The sequence below is a fragment of the Phyllobates terribilis genome, unplaced genomic scaffold (genome assembly GCF_046119375.1).
Source record: "Phyllobates terribilis strain yellow unplaced genomic scaffold, ASM4611937v1 Scaffold_2__4_contigs__length_985480577, whole genome shotgun sequence".
NCBI lineage: Eukaryota > Metazoa > Chordata > Amphibia > Anura > Dendrobatidae > Phyllobates > Phyllobates terribilis.
The window spans coordinates 616,136,743-616,155,793 of NW_027362762.1; the positions used below are offsets into that span (position 1 = coordinate 616,136,743).

Consider the following 19,051-nt stretch of genomic DNA (forward strand, 5'->3'; position numbering starts at 1 on the left):
GATCACTAGAGAGCCGGCTCTCCTCACTGAGCTGCCCGGGGCTGATCACCAGAGTGCTGGCTCTCCTCACTGAGCTGCCCGGGGCCGGACCACTAGAGAGCCGGCTCTCCTCACTGAGCTGCCCGGGGCTGATCACTAAAGAGCCGGCTCTCCTCACTGAGCTGCCCGGGGCTGATCACTAAAGAGCCGGCTCTCCTCACTGAGCCGCCCGGGGCTGATCACTAGAGAGCCGGCTCTCCTCACTGAGCTGCCCGGGGCTGATCACCAGAGTGCTGGCTCTCCTCACTGAGCTGCCCGGGGCCGGACCACTAGAGAGCCGGCTCTCCTCACTGAGTTGCCCGGGGCCGGACCACTAGAGAGCCGGCTCTCCTCACTGAGCTGATCACTAGAGAGCCGGCTCTCCTCACTGAGCTGCCCGGGGCTGATCACTAAAGAGCCGCCTCTCCTCACTGAGCTGCCCGGGGCTCATCACTAAAGAGTCGGCTCTCCTCACTGAGCTGCCCGGGGCCGGACCACTAGAGAGCCGGCTCTCCTCACTGAGTTGCCCGGGCCGGACCACTAGAGAGCCGGCTCTCCTCACTGAGTTGCCCGGGGCTGATCACTAGAGAGCCGGCTCTCCTCACTGAGCTGCCCGGGGCCGGACCACTAGAGAGCCGGCTCTCCTCACTGAGTTGCCCGGGGCCGGACCACAAGAGAGCCGGCTCTCCTCACTGAGCTGCCCGGGGCTGATCACCAGAGTGCCGGCTCTCCTCACTGAGCTGCCCGGGGCCGGACCACAAGAGAGCCGGTTCTCCTCACTGAGCTGCCCGGGGCTGATCACTAAAGAGCCGGCTCTCCTCACTGAGCTGCCCGGGGCTGATCACTAAAGAGCCGGCTCTCCTCACTGAGCTGCCCGGGGCTGATCACTAAAGAGCCGGCTCTCCTCACTGAGCTGCCCGGGGCCGTACCACTAGAGCCGGCTCTCCTCACTGAGCTGCCTGGGGCTGATCACTAAAGAGCCGGTTCTCCTCACTGAGCTGCCCGGGGCTGATCACCAGAGTGCCGGCCCTCCTCACTGAGCTGCCCGGGGCCGGACCACTAGAGAGCCGGCTCTCCTCACTGAGTTGCCCGGGGCCGGACCACTAGAGAGCCGGCTCTCCTCACTGAGCTGATCACTAGAGAGCCGGCTCTCCTCACTGAGCTGCCCGGGGCTGATCACCAGAGTGCCGGCTCTCCTCACTGAGCTGCCCGGGGCCGGACCACAAAAGAGCCGGCTCTCCTCACTGAGCCGCCCGGGGCTGATCACTAGAGAGCCGGCTCTCCTCACTGAGCTGCCCGGGGCTGATCACCAGAGTGCTGGCTCTCCTCACTGAGCTGCCCGGGGCCGGACCACTAGAGAGCCGGCTCTCCTCACTGAGTTGCCCGGGGCCGGACCACTAGAGAGCCGGCTCTCCTCACTGAGCTGATCACTAGAGAGCCGGCTCTCCTCACTGAGCTGCCCGGGGCTGATCACTAAAGAGCCGCCTCTCCTCACTGAGCTGCCCAGGGCTCATCACTAAAGAGTCGGCTCTCCTCACTGAGCTGCCCGGGGCCGGACCACTAGAGAGCCGGCTCTCCTCACTGAGTTGCCCGGGCCGGACCACTAGAGAGCCGGCTCTCCTCACTGAGCTGCCCGGGGCCGGATCACTAGAGAGCCGGCTCTCCTCACTGAGCTGCCCGGGGCCGGACCACTAGAGAGCCGGCTCTCCTCACTGAGCTGCCCGGGGCCGGATCACTAGAGAGCCGGCTCTCCTCACTGAGCTGCCCGGGGCCGGACCACTAGAGAGCCGGCTCTCCTCACTGAGCTGCCCGGGGCTGATCACTAGAGAGCCGGCTCTCCTCACTGAGCTGCCCGGGGCCGGACCACTAGAGAGCCGGCTCTCCTCACTGAGTTGCCCGGGGCCGGACCACAAGAGAGCCGGCTCTCCTCACTGAGCTGCCCGGGGCTGATCACCAGAGTGCCGGCTCTCCTCACTGAGCTGCCCGGGGCCGGACCACAAGAGATCCGGCTCTCCTCACTGAGCTGCCCGGGGCTGATCACTAAAGAGCCGGCTCTCCTCACTGAGCTGCCCGGGGCTGATCACTAAAGAGCCGGCTCTCCTCACTGAGCTGCCCGGGGCTGATCACTAAAGAGCCGGCTCTCCTCACTGAGCTGCCCGGGGCCGTACCACTAGAGCCGGCTCTCCTCACTGAGCTGCCTGGGGCTGATCACTAAAGAGCCGGTTCTCCTCACTGAGCTGCTCGGGGCTGATCACCAGAGTGCTGGCCCTCCTCACTGAGCTGCCCGGGGCCGGACCACTAGAGAGCCGGCTCTCCTCACTGAGTTGCCCGGGGCCGGACCACTAGAGAGCCGGCTCTCCTCACTGAGCTGATCACTAGAGAGCCGGCTCTCCTCACTGAGCTGCCCGGGGCTGATCACCAGAGTGCCGGCTCTCCTCACTGATTTGCCCGGGGCCGGACCACTAGAGAGCCGGCTCTCCTCACTGAGCCGCCCGGGGCTGATCACTAGAGAGCCGGCTCTCCTCACTGAGCTGCCCGGGGCTGATCACCAGAGTGCTGGCTCTCCTCACTGAGCTGCCCGGGGCCGGACCACTAGAGAGCCGGCTCTCCTCACTGAGTTGCCCGGGGCCGGACCACTAGAGAGCCGGCTCTCCTCACTGAGCTGATCACTAGAGAGCCGGCTCTCCTCACTGAGCTGCCCGGGGCCGGACCACTAGAGAGCCGGCTCTCCTCACTGAGCTGATCACTAGAGAGCCGGCTCTCCTCACTGAGCTGCCCGGGGCTGATCACCAGAGTGCCGGCTCTCCTCACTGAGCTGCCCGGGGCCGGACCACAAGAGAGCCGGTTCTCCTCACTGAGCTGCCCGGGGCTGATCACTAAAGAGCCGGCTCTCCTCACTGAGCTGCCCGGGGCTGATCACTAAAGAGCCGGCTCTCCTCACTGAGCTGCCCGGGGCTGATCACTAAAGAGCCGGCTCTCCTCACTGAGCTGCCCGGGGCCGTACCACTAGAGCCGGCTCTCCTCACTGAGCTGCCTGGGGCTGATCACTAAAGAGCCGGTTCTCCTCACTGAGCTGCCCGGGGCTGATCACCAGAGTGCCGGCCCTCCTCACTGAGCTGCCCGGGGCCGGACCACTAGAGAGCCGGCTCTCCTCACTGAGTTGCCCGGGGCCGGACCACTAGAGAGCCGGCTCTCCTCACTGAGCTGATCACTAGAGAGCCGGCTCTCCTCACTGAGCTGCCCGGGGCTGATCACCAGAGTGCCGGCTCTCCTCACTGAGCTGCCCGGGGCCGGACCACAAGAGAGCCGGCTCTCCTCACTGAGCCGCCCGGGGCTGATCACTAGAGAGCCGGCTCTCCTCACTGAGCTGCCCGGGGCTGATCACCAGAGTGCTGGCTCTCCTCACTGAGCTGCCCGGGGCCGGACCACTAGAGAGCCGACTCTCCTCACTGAGTTGCCCGGGGCCGGACCACTAGAGAGCCGGCTCTCCTCACTGAGCTGATCACTAGAGAGCCGGCTCTCCTCACTGAGCTGCCCGGGGCTGATCACTAAAGAGCCGCCTCTCCTCACTGAGCTGCCCAGGGCTCATCACTAAAGAGTCGGCTCTCCTCACTGAGCTGCCCGGGGCCGGACCACTAGAGAGCCGGCTCTCCTCACTGAGTTGCCCGGGCCGGACCACTAGAGAGCCGGCTCTCCTCACTGAGCTGCCCGGGGCCGGATCACTAGAGAGCCGGCTCTCCTCACTGAGCTGCCCGGGGCCGGACCACTAGAGAGCCGGCTCTCCTCACTGAGCTGCCCGGGGCCGGATCACTAGAGAGCCGGCTCTCCTCACTGAGCTGCCCGGGGCCGGACCACTAGAGAGCCGGCTCTCCTCACTGAGCTGCCCGGGGCTGATCACTAGAGAGCCGGCTCTCCTCACTGAGCTGCCCGGGGCCGGACCACTAGAGAGCCGGCTCTCCTCACTGAGTTGCCCGGGGCCGGACCACAAGAGAGCCGGCTCTCCTCACTGAGCTGCCCGGGGCTGATCACCAGAGTGCCGGCTCTCCTCACTGAGCTGCCCGGGGCCGGACCACAAGAGAGCCGGCTCTCCTCACTGAGCTGCCCGGGGCTGATCACTAAAGAGCCGGCTCTCCTCACTGAGCTGCCCGGGGCTGATCACTAAAGAGCCGGCTCTCCTCACTGAGCTGCCCGGGGCTGATCACTAAAGAGCCGGCTCTCCTCACTGAGCTGCCCGGGGCCGTACCACTAGAGCCGGCTCTCCTCACTGAGCTGCCTGGGGCTGATCACTAAAGAGCCGGTTCTCCTCACTGAGCTGCTCGGGGCTGATCACCAGAGTGCTGGCCCTCCTCACTGAGCTGCCCGGGGCCGGACCACTAGAGAGCCGGCTCTCCTCACTGAGTTGCCCGGGGCCGGACCACTAGAGAGCCGGCTCTCCTCACTGAGCTGATCACTAGAGAGCCGGCTCTCCTCACTGAGCTGCCCGGGGCTGATCACCAGAGTACCGGCTCTCCTCACTGATTTGCCCGGGGCCGGACCACTAGAGAGCCGGCTCTCCTCACTGAGCCGCCCGGGGCTGATCACTAGAGAGCCGGCTCTCCTCACTGAGCCGCCCGGGGCTGATCACTAGAGAGCCGGCTCTCCTCACTGAGCTGCCCGGGGCTGATCACCAGAGTGCTGGCTCTCCTCACTGAGCTGCCCGGGGCCGGACCACTAGAGAGCCGGCTCTCCTCACTGAGTTGCCCGGGGCCGGACCACTAGAGAGCCGGCTCTCCTCACTGAGCTGATCACTAGAGAGCCGGCTCTCCTCACTAAGCTGCACGGGGCTGATCACCAGAGTGCCGGCTCTCCTCACTGATTTGCCCGGGGCCGGACCACTAGAGAGCCGGCTCTCCTCACTGAGCTGCCCGGGGCGGACCACTAGAGAGCCGGCTCTCCTCACTGAGTTGCCCGGGCCGGACCACAAGAGAGCCGGCTCTCCTCACTGAGCTGCCCGGGGCTGATCACCAGAGTGCCGGCTCTCCTCACTGAGCTGCCCGGGGCCGGACCACAAGAGAGCCGGCTCTCCTCACTGAGCTGCCCGGGGCTGATCACTAAAGAGCCGGCTCTCCTCACTGAGCTGCCCGGGGCCGGACCACAAGAGAGCCGGCTCTCCTCACTGAGCTGCCCGGGGCTGATCACTAAAGAGCCGGCTCTCCTCACTGAGCTGCCCGGGGCTGATCACTAGCGAGCCGGCTCTCCTCACTGAGCTGCCCGGGGCTGATCACTAAAGAGCCGGCTCTCCTCACTGAGCTGCCCGGGGCTGATCACTAAAGAGCCGGCTCTCCTCACTGAGCTGCCCGGGGCCGGACCACTAGAGAGCCGGCTCTCCTCACTGAGCTGATCACTAGAGAGCCGGCTCTCCTCACTAAGCTGCCCGGGGCTGATCACCAGAGTGCCGGCTCTCCTCACTGATTTGCCCGGGGCCGGACCACTAGAGAGCCGGCTCTCCTCACTGAGCTACCCGGGGCCGGATTACTAGAGTGCGAAGCTCTGACAGCTGCAGGAAGGAGGCGGCTATTCCCCCTGTCGTCGCGCGCAGTTCCGAGCTCCTGGACTCCGCCCACCTCTTACGTCACAGTGACGTAGGACACGAGCGCTTCCATTTCCATCCTAGGTGCTGTTCTATTTCTGGCCCCTGCTTGGTCCAGTATTTGGCACGGACTGGTATTCATGGCCGGCGTCCCGCCTGTCACATGCCCCCCCAGGAGCCTGCAGTGAGGGTCCCCTCTGCCGGAGAAGTTTTCGGCTACCGAGGCTTTTCCCGAGTGCTGGAGCCGCCTGACAGGAGCTCGGGCTCGGCGTCCTCTCAGGAAGCCCCGGTGACTGCAGAGGTGACGAGGCTGTCAGGTAAGACGTGGCCGCTGGGATGCTGTGTTATGCTGTAACATTAGCTGGTTGGCACTGCCAGCCTGCCCTGCAGTGCTCACTGACTGCCATAGCCCTGCACTCCTGGGAAGGAAGTTCTCCAAACTGTCAGCTCTTACTGGTGACACCGGTGCCGAGCTCTCCTGCCACCGCTGTGTTCATGTCCTGGATGCACGTGGATCTGAGGGCCTATGCCCATGGCTGCCATGGCTCTGTTCCACTGCTGTGTCCAGCGGATCCCTCCCAGATTGCCCTGTGCCCTCATCAATGCTGTCCAGTCATCCAGAGATCTGGGGGCATCTGCCTTATACTTACTGCCAGTGATTGCAGATGGCAGGTCACCACAGCAGCCACATGCCAAGTAGCTGGCATCATGGGGAAGTGATGGGACCCATGATGTCAGGAGTGTAGCTTGTGACTGCTGTGGCCACTGATTGGCTGCACTGGTCATGTGCCATCTGCATTGGCGCAAAGTGTATGTTGGGGTATGTGGTCCCCTCCAGGACCCTGCACCCGTAGACAACCATCCTACTTTCATGATGATAAAATATCACTGTAGCGTGAACTTGCGTTTTCCATAAATTTCACCTGAAAGCCAAATATCCCTAACATTTTATGATCAGTGTATATGCATGTTTGGTATCGCCATAATTGGATATGGAAAACCTTATTTCTGCAAAGGGTCATTTGGATATTTATATTATCCTTCGTGCTCTAACGCCGCCCTCAAAGTACGTCCTGATGCTGGCACTGATGTCAGGACGTAATCTTTCATTGCACGCGCCTCAGGGTTCAGTAGTGAACACAACGTGTGCATGCTCACAGAGCAAGAAGAAATTAAAAGGCCGGTGACCATCAAAACGCAGCTACCAGCCCAAGAACTGCGGTCCCCGGGAATCTGCCCTGGGGTCGGATACAAGTTATCTAGGGCCATGAACGGCCCACAGGCTTGAGGTTCCCCACCCCTGCTTTAAGGGGTTAATTTAGAAAGCATTTACTGTAGACTGTAGTGAGTCGCGCTAGTTGAATTTTTATTGTTGTTTTTTGAGTCTTTTTATGCTTTTGAGCAAGGCTAATATTTTTATCTATCATGTTTTAACCCCTTCCCGACATTTGCAGTATATGTATGTCATAGTCTGGAAGTACTTCCCGACCGATGGTGGTATATATACTTCATGGGTGATCGTGATAGCGATTGCAGTGTTTAGCAGGCGAGCAGAGGGAGAAAGCCCCCTCTGCTTTTGGATCTGCGCCCCCACGTAAAGTCGTGGGGTCACGATCGTTGCAATGGTGACCCGATGTCCCAATGCAGCACTGACAGTAATAAGTCATAGCAGTGCTCGTGCATTGCTCTGCCTTATAACTGTGATCAGAGTGTGCTGATCACAGTCCCATAGTGGGACAGAGTAAAAACAAAAAGTAGAATAAAACGCGATTAAAAAGACGAATGTAAATAAGAATGGTACCGCTGAAAAAGTCGGCGAAAAAGCAAAACGTTATAGTTCTCAGAATAAAGCGATGCAAAAATATTTTTGTTTTCCTATAAAATAGTTTTTAATGTGTTAAATCGCCAAAACCTAAATGATATAAATATATTATCGCTGTAATCGTACTGACCCGAAGAATAAAGCTGCCTTATCAATTTTACCACACGCGGCACGGCATACACAATTCCTGAACTCCTGGTCTTTCAAACGTCAGTGTGTCCGATACATGTGGTGACAGTTTCCACGCGTACCGGAGTCACATACACACTTAGACCCATTCAAATGAATGGGTCTGTGCACATGTCAGTATGTTTCCACGGACCATGTGTCCGTGGGCAAAACACATTGACGTGTCCATTTTTTTTCACGCTGCACGTGCCACAAAACATCCCACATTGTTCCTTTTTTTTACTTAGTCCCACTATGGGATTTTCACTTTCTGCAGTCTGATCAGTTATAAGGTATAGCAGTGCAGGATCACTGCAATACCGTATGACCTGTCAGTGCTGCAGACACAAGCTAGTCTGATCATGCACTGCGCATGATCAAACAAACTTGCTGGTGACCCGGATGTCATCATGACTACATCGGGACACCATTGCAACGAACGTGACCCCGCGATGAACCCGCCGGTTCTCCGATCCAAGAGCAGAGGGGCTTTTGTCCATCTGCTCGCTTGCTAAATGCTGCGATAGCTCGTCAGTTTAAAGGTGCACAAATCACTCCTGAAAAGTGTTCAGCTTCCGGAATCAGTGTTTCCATTCAGTGTCAGTAAGCAGAGGAAGACTTGCGGGCTGAATCTCAGGTATACATACGGCCTACATTAGCATTTCTGTTTTGCATTTGGTGGGGGCATGTGTGTCTTTGTTAATCTATTCAGGGGGCATCCCTAATACACAACGCTGGAGACTGGGCTTCTGGGACATTCATCATTTTGAGTTAACTGCAGCAAATGTTTAAAGGGGTGGGATATTCGTATCGTAGCCGAACCAGAGGGATGATCCCAGGAGAGGTAGACAATAAGCCACATGTTTAGTGAGGAATTGGTGCGGTGACGTTGAGGGGCGAGGACTCCTGGTGCCCGTGTATGGATGGACTAAGGAGGTTGGAGGTCAGTTGCCGCCTGCTGCTGGATACACGTGCTACGGTTGGGATATCCGTCGTCTGGATGAGCATGGGCTGTGACTGCAGACTAAATCGGCGGGAGATACGAAAGCTGTGGGCCAACCAAAAGTTGGGAGACAAAGGGTATCACCTGGTATGGGGAAAGTGGAACTACCTGACCCGGGTTGGGATCTTTGTGGATTGAGGGCATTGTATTTTGACCATCTACCCGGAGTTGCTGTAGGACCATGGATGTAACGAATAAAAAAAAATAGTAGCATCGTTAACCTACCTAGGTGATTTATTACCCATAATCACAGATCCTCAGTCTGGGAAGGGGGCAATAAACATGGAGTTTCCCAGGCTATTAATATCATCTCACAGCTGTCTGCATAGCCTTTACTGGTTATAAAACATGGGGGACCCCTCAAAAAAATGACGTGGTCCCCCGTACCAGTAAAGGCTAAGCAGATAGCTGTGTGCTGATATTAATAGGCTGGGAAGGAGCCATAAGCGCTTGCAGCATGGGAAAATTCATCTAATGGATGTGCCATTTCTGGGGCGGCTGAGGGATGGTGTTTTTAGTCTGGAAAGGGGCCATTATCTGTGGCCCCTTCCCAGCCTATTAATATCAACCCACAGCTGTCTGTTTAGCCTTTGCTGTTTATTAAAAATAGGGGGGACCCCAAGTCATTTCTTTGGGGGGGGTTCCCCCTTTTGTATTAACCAGTGAAGGCTGTGCAGACAGGTGTGAGCTGATAAACATGGAGCTAACCAGGCTATTAATATTTACCCTTCCCAGACTATTAAGACCAGCTGTCTGCTTTCCTTCAGCTGATTAATAAAAAAAGGGGGACCCCACTTCAATTTTTTTTATTTATTTATTAGCAAAATACAAGTGCAGAAAACTGCACATGCAAAGTAGTGATTTTATAGCTCACCGACCTATTTCTGTCTATCTATATACAGTTATATGAAAAAGTTTGGGCTCCCCTAGTAATCTTAAGCTTAATATTTTATAAAAATTGGTGTTTTTGCAACAGCTATTTCAGTTTGATATATGTAATAACTGTTGGACACCGTAATGTTTCTGCCTTGAAATGAGGTTTATTGTACTAACAGAAAATGTGCAATCTGCATTCAAACAAAATTTGACAGGTGCATAAGTATGGGCACCCTTATCATTTTCTTGTTTTAAATACTCCTACCTACTTTTTACTGACTTACTAAAGCACTTTTTTTGGTTTTGTAACCTCATTGAGCTTTGAACTTCATAGCCAGGTGTATGCAATCATGAGAAAAGCTACTTAAAGTGGCCACTTGCAAGTTGTTCTCCTGTTTGAATCTCCTCTGAAGAGTGGCATCATGGGCTCCTCAAAACAACTGTCAAATGATCTGAAAACAAAGATTATTCAACATAGTTGTTCAGGGGAAGGATACAAAAAGGAAGGATATATCAAACTGAAATAGCTGTTGCAAAAACACCAATTTTTATAAAACATTAAGCTTAAGATTAATGGGGGTGCCCAAACTTTTTCATAAACTGTATCTAGAAAAATAAAAAAAGAAGTAGCACTACCAGGCAATGCAAAGTCAATATGGGTGCACAATCTTTCAGGCAATTACCAAACCTCCAGATAGCTCAAAAAAATGAAAGCAGCACCCAATCAAGAATTTAGGAAAAACTGTGATTTAATAGCCCATTGGGGCCCAGCAACATTTCAGTTCTGTTGAGAACCTTTCTCAAGCAGTGTTCAAGTGATAAAACAATGTTTTTATAGGTTCATCCATTATACATCAATACAGATAATAAAGTGCTTAGTAGTAGTTCATTTCCAGTGTCCGAATAAATACAATCATTACTATTTTATATAATCTCATCAGTAAAGTGCAGTATAGTGAATACATCATATCCATATTCCATACAGACTACTAAAAATGTGAATTGACTATCATGTGACAGGTGTTTTTAGTTTGGACTCTCCCCATCATGCATATCATATGAAGCTCCTATTTCGTCATCTAACACTTCGATAAGCTCATGTCAGTAATCTAATTAGGAAGCCACTGTAAACACAGGCGCTCTGAGATAAGAAGTCACCCGAAAACCATTTTTTGTAAGGTCATTCCCAAAGCACTTATCTGCATATGCATATATCAGACAAAAGAGAAAAAATCCACTCACTCACCGGCACATTCTTAGACTGTATTCTTTAATATGGCGATGACCACTAAGTAATTTTACATCTCTGGCATGTGCATAATGACATGAAAATCTCAAAATCAGACACTCATCCAATGAGAATAATAGCGCATTTACATTGCAATGTTTTATAAAAGGGAACAATAACCTGGAGTATGGAAATTTTTTTTTTTGATATCGCACTATAATTAGTTAAACCACATGTCTGATTTATTAGCCAGATCCAGCAAATCTTAGGCATACCAACCCCAGCTAATTGGGGGTTTTGCTTTAACACAATTGAATATAGGGGAGTTTATGAATCCTGTTAGGGACTCAACCCGAATCAACTATGGATAAAAGGCTGATGAGTGCGGTTCCTAAACTTCCTTTTCCGTTTTCACAATGTCCCATATGCACTGTACAATGGATGACCATGGCTACATTTTTTTTTTAATAAAAACATTTTTTTTTCTCAATTTTATATAGTTCTTTTTATTATGTTTTTCAACGTTTTATGCAATAAGAAAGGGGATGAGTCACATTTCAATAGAATATTCATTGTTGCAAGTGAGCTAGAAAAAAGGAGAAAAAAACAATAATTAAAATCATATAAGTTACATTATCAAAAAAAGAAGCCTAAAATAGGAAATGATGAGTAGGGATCATAAAGGAAAGGAGGATAAGACATAATTTCTAATTTGCCAAGTTAATCATAAATTCCACATTCAGCCCATTGCCCATTAGGGCGTAGAGTATTTAACCTGTGGATCCACTGTAATTACAATCAATTCGGATGCAGTACCCGTAACCAATTCTCACATTCTACTACAAATGCCATTTTTTTTTTTTTATTAATCACTATCTAACATGTGATAATGAATACATAGTGTAATCATTGCAATGTCCATGTAACCTGTGGTATGTGGGCAGGGTCGGACTGGAGGCCTAGGACCCACAAGGTGAATTGATTCCAGAGGGCCCACCCTACTGCTACTCTAGTAGACATTTTACCGCTTCATACTCCACCCTCATGCACTTGTATAACATACAATACAGTGTGTAAAACAACGTGCGCCTCCTAATGAATTTGACACCTTTTTCAGCTTGCATGCGCCACCACAAGAAATGTCCTACAGTCAGGGACTGGCTGACATTTGTGTTGTATTTTCACCACTTTTGGGGAGTAAATCATGTTGAAAATGCATTGTCAAGGGACAGGCCAAAGCTTTTTCTTTGGTCTCCTGCTACCTGTATAGTGATGCCAGTCCTGGTAATGTCACTGAGGCTGGTAACCTCGTCTACAAGAGGGTCTGCCTGGATCAGAATTTCCTCCGACCTCAGCAGGTACAGCAGGAGTGCAGCTGTTTATCACCACCATCCTTCTCCTGATGGCGATGCTGTGAACATAATGTCAGTATCTGCACCATCACCTTGATGTTATAGTATGTTAGAACCACATTTGTGGCACATGGAATGTAAAGATTTACTCTTGTTACATTTTTTTAGGGAGAAACGGGAGGATGGGGGAAAAAAAAATAGTGAATCCATAACCATTATTTTGATGCACGTGAATTCATCATATGTTTATTACACTGCTCAAAAAAATAAAGGGAACACTCAAATAACACATCCTAGATCTTAATGAATGAAATCTTCTCATTGAATACTTTGTTCTGTACAAAGTTGAATGTGCTGACAACAAAATCACACAAAAATCATCAATGAAAATCAAATTTATTAACCAATGGAGGCCTGGATTTGGAGTCACCCTCAAAATTAAAGTGGAAAAAACACACTACAGGCTGATCCAACTTTGATGTAATGTCCTTAAAACAAGTCAAAATGAGGCTCAGTATTGTGTGTTGCCTCCACGTGCCTGTATGACCTCCCTACAACGCCTGGGCATACTCCTGATGAGGTTGCTTATGGTCTTCTGTGGGATCTCCTCCCAGACCTGGACTAAAGCATCCGCCAACTCCTGGACAGTCTGTGGTGCAACGTGACGTTGGTGGATGGAGCGAGACATGATATCCCAGATGTGCTCAATCGGATTCAGGTCTGGAGAACGGGCGGGCCAGTCCACAGCCTCAATGCCTTCATCTTGCAGGAACTGCTGACACACTCCAGCCACGTGAGGTCTGGCATAGTCCTGCATTAGGAGGAACACAGGGCCAACCGCACCAGCATATGGTCTCACAAGGGGTCTGAGGATCTCATCTTGGTACCTAATGGCAGTCAGGCTACCTCGGGCGAGCAAATGGAGGGCTGTGAGGCCCTCCAAAGAAATGCCACCCCACACCATTACTGCCAAACCGGTCATGCTGAAGGATGTTGCAGGCAGCAGATCGCTCTCCACGGCGTCTCCAGACTCTGTCACATCTGTCACATGTGCTCAGTGTGAACCTGCTTTCATCTGTGAAGAGCACAGGGCGCCAGTGGCGACTTTGCCAATCCTGGTGTTCTGTGGCAAATGCAAAGCGTCCTGCACGGTGTTGGGCTGTGAGCACAATCCCCATCTGTGGACATCGGGCCCTCATACCACCCTCATGGAGTTGGTTTCTAACCGTTTGTGCAGACACATGCACATTTGTGGCCTGTTGGAGGTCATTTTGCAGGGCTCTGGCAGTGCTCCTCCTATTCCTCCTTGCACAAAGGCGGAGGTAGAGGTCCTGCTGCTGGGTTGTTGCCCTCCTACGGCCCCCTCCATGTCTCCTGGTGTACTGGCCTGTCTCCTGGTAGCGCCTCCAGCCTCTGGACACTACGCTGACAGACACAGCAAACCTTCTTGCCACAGCTCGCATTGATGTGCCATCCTGGATGAGCTGCACTACCTGAGCAACTTCTGTGGGTTGTAGAGTCCGTCTCATGCTACCACGAGTGTGAAAGCACAACCGACATTCAAGTGACCAAAACATCAGCCAGAAAGCATTGATACTGAGATGTGGTCTGTGGTCCCCACCTGCAGAACCACTCCTTTATTGAGTGTGTCTTGATAATTGCCAATAATTTCCATCTATTGTCTATTCCATTTGAACAACAGCATGTGAAATTGATTGTCAATCAGTGTTCCTTCCTAAGTGGACAGTTTGATTTCACAGAAGTTTGATTTACTTGGAGTTGTATTCTGTTTAAGTGTTCCCTATTATTTTTTTTTTTTTTTTTTTTTTTTTTTAGCAGTGTATATCAAGGTGCCAAGGCCAAGACTGACTGTGGTATCTGAGGGGAAAGCACCAGCAAGTGACCGTGCAGGCACCAGTCGTGTAACTAAACCATCACTGCGTCATAATAGCACTGCAGTATGCGGTGAGACTGCAACTCCCGGCAAGTGTCAGTGCAGGCACAGGTCGTGTAATTAAATCATCAGTGTCATTGTAGCACTGCAGTATGCATTTAGAGAGGAGATTACAACTCCGAGCAAGCTTATTTCTTTTTATTTTACACCCTGCTGTTTTCCACAGTGAATTACCAGAAAGATCTGCACCAAAATCATGCAATGCAAATTTGCTGTTGTGGATTTTCTTGCGGATTCTGGCTAATTTGCTCTGATTTTCTATTGAAATTCTCCACAAAATATCTGCTACATTTGAACAGATCCTTAAGCCTCATTCAAACATCTGTAGTTTTCTGGTAAATTAAAAAAAGAAAACCAAGCTGATTTTCATTAAAGGGATGGATCAGAATTTTATCTACTGTATATACTCTAGTATAAGCTGACCCGAGTATAAGCCGAGGTACCTAATTTTACCACAAAAAAAATGGGAAAATCTATTGACTCGAGTATAAGCCTAGGGTGGAAAATGCAGCAGCTACTGGTAAATTTCCCCATTCTGGTAAGTTTTGCCCCCTCATCCCCCAATCCTGGTATGCATGGCCCCCCTCATCCACCTAATCCTGGTATGCATGGCCGCCTCACCCCCCCCCCTCAATTCTGGTATTCATGGCCGCTTAAACCCCCCCCCCCCTCAATCCTGGTATGCGTGGCCGCCTCATCCCCCCCCCCCCCTCCTCCTCAATCCTGGTATGCGTGGCCGCCTCACCCCCCCCCCCTCAATCCTGGTATGCGTGGCCTCCTCACCCCTCCCTCCAATCCTGATATGTGTGCCCCCCTCATCCCCTAATCCTAGTATACATGGCCCCATCACAGCACAGTTAAAAAAATAAACACTTATACTCACCTTCCTTCCTCACCTCTGCTCCAGCACTCGTCCTGTCTGCAGCAGCTCATGGCAGCATCTGAGGCACTGCGCACGCTCTCAGACACTGCTGTGAGCTGCTGCTGCCGGCACACTCACTCCTCTCCACGCTGGAACGATGGACGTGGAGAAGAGGGAATATTCATTTCCCTTTAGCTGCGGGCACGGAGGAGCGCTGAACCGCAGCTCCTGCTGACCGTGCCCGCTCCTACTCCGCCGCAATCCCCTCCTCCGCCACCGCAACCCCCCCCCCTCTATCCACCAACGCAATCTATATATACTATATATAAAGGGTGGATATTTTGTTTGTCAACAATATGGATGTAAAGCCTCTTTCACTCTTCCTGATATTTCCGGTACTGGAAAAACTATTACCGGAGATATCCATGTCTACCTGTGTGGCAACCCTGTGCCGCCCGTGTTTCGCATCGGGATCACACGTACCGGCACCTGGGAATCAGCGGTACAGTTAGCGCTGTCCCAAGCACCGGATGCTGAAGGCATCTGTCATCATTGTCCCCTGCTTGCGCTGAGATCCGCACCAGCTGGGGACAATGTTGAGAGCTGTATTCTGCCCCCGCTGTGCCCAGCAAGTATAAAAATAAGAATAAAATAACAAACACTTATAATCACCTATCCGACAATTCTGCATCAGCGTCTGCGGTGGCTTGAAGAGACCGCATATGCTGAGGAGCAGAGGAGAATGACTGACTGACTGACTCGCTCCAGCGAGCGGGCCTTTGAACTGCGCTAATCTCACCCAGTGACAGGACACCGCTTACTGAGCTCAGCGCAGGTCAGGGGCCCACTTGCTGCTGCCAGTCATTTTCCTCTGCTCAGTGTTTGCGGTCGCGTCAAGCCACCGATCATGCTTATGCAGGATTGTTGGTCAGATGGATTACAGCGTGGGATTGTATATCGGACATGTGAGTATAAGTGTTTTTTATTTTATTCTTATTTTTACACTTGCTGGACACAGCGAGGGCAGAATAAAACTGTCACGTTGTCCCTTGCTCGCGCTGATCTCAGCGTTAGCAGTGGACAATGACAACTGATGCCTTCAGCCCCCGGTGCTTGGGAACCACACTAACTGTACCAGGCACCGGTACGTGTCACTCTGATGACACACGGATATCATAGCGTGTGTCATAAGTGTGGGATGTTTTGCGGCCCATGCAGCTTGAAAAATACTGACATGTCAGCGTGTTATGCCCACAGACATAGGGTCTATGGAAACACACTGACATGTGCGCAGACCCGTTCATTTGAATGGGCCTGCGTGTGTAAGTGTCTCCGGTACACGTGGAAACATGGATGTGTGAAATTGGCCTAACATGTAAAAACAGATGTGTGAATGAGACCCTTCACCCCACAAGATTATCTACCAATAGTGCACCTCTCACACCATTCATAGCATTTACAGAAAGGCTTCTCCTCAACACATATGATCTCTCTGTGATCTATAAAGTAGTCTTCCTCCTATCCACATATTAAATATACTACATATACATTTACAATAAAGCTGCTCCCATAAAATCAGTTTATAGAGGATAAAACTGCCCCCCACCTACCACATATAGCCAAATCCCCATCCCCCATACATAGTATATAAAGCTTAGTTCCCCTCCTCCACGTATAGCATATACAGCCAAGTCCCCATCCCCCATACATAGTATCTACAGCTAAGTTCCTCTGTCCATGTATAGCATACAGTATATAGACAAGTCGCCTTCCACCAAAATTGATACATATAGATCTACTATTCTATTACATTATCAAATATTATTATTATTCTATGTGTAAGCTGCTTCCACACACAGACTTCTGCTCTCACAGGAGTCTTATTGATGATTGATTGCATTAGCAGCAGTAGAGGGAGAAGATTCGTCAGTTGCTGCATGCTGGGTAAAGAGGCAGCACCAATTGCAGCACAGCCTCGCAAAGCCCCAATGCTAAGGTGCAAGAGGGCAGACTGCACTGGTAACCTCCCCCCAGCCACAAGACCTCATTGTGCTGGGTGGGGGAGGGGCGCTTGAAGCTGGTCAGACTGACATCTCCTGCAAGAGAGGTGTCAATTAGCACAGTCATTAGCTATGCATTGCTCAGCTAATCCCCATCTATAGCTGCACAGTCCCTCTTTCCCCTGCTGTGCTCATATTAGGTGTTGGAGTCAGGCTGACACCTGTGCATGAGAGGTGTTAGTGTCAGTGTCACCTCTTCTGTACAGGTCTCAGTCTGACTCAGAAACCTAGTGGGAGCGAAGCAGAAGAACAAGGGAGTGTGTAGCTATGGATGGGGATTAGCTGAGCAGTGCATTGCCTTGCTAGTGTAGGAGGGGGAGGAACCTTCCATCTCTTGTCAGTGCTGGCCCTGTAGTGGGGCCCACCGGGGATTCACCGATTTCCCGACAGACCAGTCCGAGCCTGTATGTGGGGGACACCACATGGGATCTAAAAACCAGATTAAACCATCATAGATATACCATTAGGAAGAAAAAAACTTGATCTACCAGTCCCAAAACATTTCATACATTGTGGTCATGGTGAAAAGAACTTAAAGTTTCAAATTATTGATCATGTTCCGCCTCTGAGGAGAGGAGGCGACAGGATAAAATTGCTTAAAACTAAAGAATTACAGTGGATCCATATGGTGATTGCCTGTTTGTTAGGCAATCCCCGCATGTGTTGAGGCTGTGTAATGGCTGTGACGCATGCGGCTGCTGGGACTCCACAGAGTATTATTTGAGCACGCCGGAGCGACTCTGATAACACCCGAGCACGCTCTCTCATCTCTATTAAATAGTCAAGTTTTTGTTATATTTTTACGTGCATGGTTTAATATTTTAACATCATAGTGACTATTTACAGTAATAATTATTATTATTATTTTTTTTATATATAGGTGGAAGTATTATTGTGTGGCAGGACTTGGACAATGTCCCGTTGTTGCGATAACCTTCTGTGGGATGTAAGAAAACGTACTCTTGGATTGCATGAACCTACAGCTCTTCGAATCAATTATTTGGGTAAGTAAAATATGTTGCACTCGCAGTAGACAATAGTGTTATATAGTACAATTGTAAGCTGAAATGCAGTTATATGTATTGTAATTTTTTTACAATTTCTTACATCTATTCCGATCTTTCTTACCAGTGTTTAATAATGTACAAATAACTAACCCTGTAATCATATACCTGAGGTAGGTAAAAGAACCCTTATCTTCTAATGAAGATCAACTTGAATCCATCTTCTCTAATCCTCAGGAAAGTTGCTTCTGGCTGTACATTTCAATTTTTGCCAGGTATTCAAATGATTGTCATAAACTCACAAGGTCTGCCAAAGCATCAGCCACAGCTCTGGTCCTTAGATGCGGGGCACCAAGGCCAAATAGTCAGATGCTGTTTTGTTGAGACAACCTCTTTAGGGTCATTTTCATATACAGATTTACTCAGTATTTCCCAAATTGTACTTTTTAGCCCAAAACTAGGAGGAAAATATGTATGTAAATTGGAATACATATTTATGCTATACTCAATTCATTCCTTGTCCAGGTGTAAAAAATACAGATAAATTGCATAATGTAAAAGTGGCTGAACTACTGAATGCTGAATTTCACCCTTTATACATTACTGTACCCAAAAGCTTTCTCTACCCCACTGTATGCTGACATTTGACCATCACACATATACAGTGGGGAAAAAAAGTATCTAGTCAGCCACCAATTGCGCAAGTTCTCCCACTTAAAAAGATGAGAGGCCTGTAATTGACATCATAGGTAGACCTCAACTATGAGAGACAAAATGAGAAAACAAATCCTGAAAATCACATTGTATTGGAAAAAACATTTTTTTTAAATTTTGTTGGAAAAGAAGTATTTGGTCAATTACAAACAAGCAAGATTTCTGGCTTTCACAGACCTGTAACTTCTTCTTTAAGAGGCTCCTCTGTCCTCCACTCATTACCTGTAGTACTGGCACCTGTTTGAACTTGTTATCAGTATAAAAGACACCTGTCCGCAACCTCAAACAGTCACACTCCAAACTCCACTACGGTGAAGACCAAAGAGCTGTCGAAGGACACCAGAAACAAAATTGTAGCCCTGCACCAGACTGGGAAGACTGAATCTGCAATAGGCAAGCAACTTGGTGTGAAGAAATCAAC

General features: G+C 50.8%; 1 protein-coding gene across 4 annotated transcripts in view; it reads left to right on the forward strand.

Annotated features, from left to right (window-relative positions):
* Nucleotides 1-5,614: 5,614 nt before the first annotated feature.
* Nucleotides 5,615-19,051, forward strand: part of DCAF6 (DDB1 and CUL4 associated factor 6) — a 287,738-nt gene continuing 274,301 nt past the window's right edge. For all 4 annotated transcript variants that reach the window (XM_073666525.1, XM_073666526.1, XM_073666527.1 and 1 more), the window contains exons 1-2: nucleotides 5,615-5,904; nucleotides 17,793-17,916. In XM_073666525.1, the coding sequence (XP_073522626.1) occupies nucleotides 17,826-17,916 (91 nt within the window). In that variant the 5' untranslated portion in view covers nucleotides 5,615-5,904; nucleotides 17,793-17,825. The remainder of the gene's footprint in view (nucleotides 5,905-17,792; nucleotides 17,917-19,051) is intronic.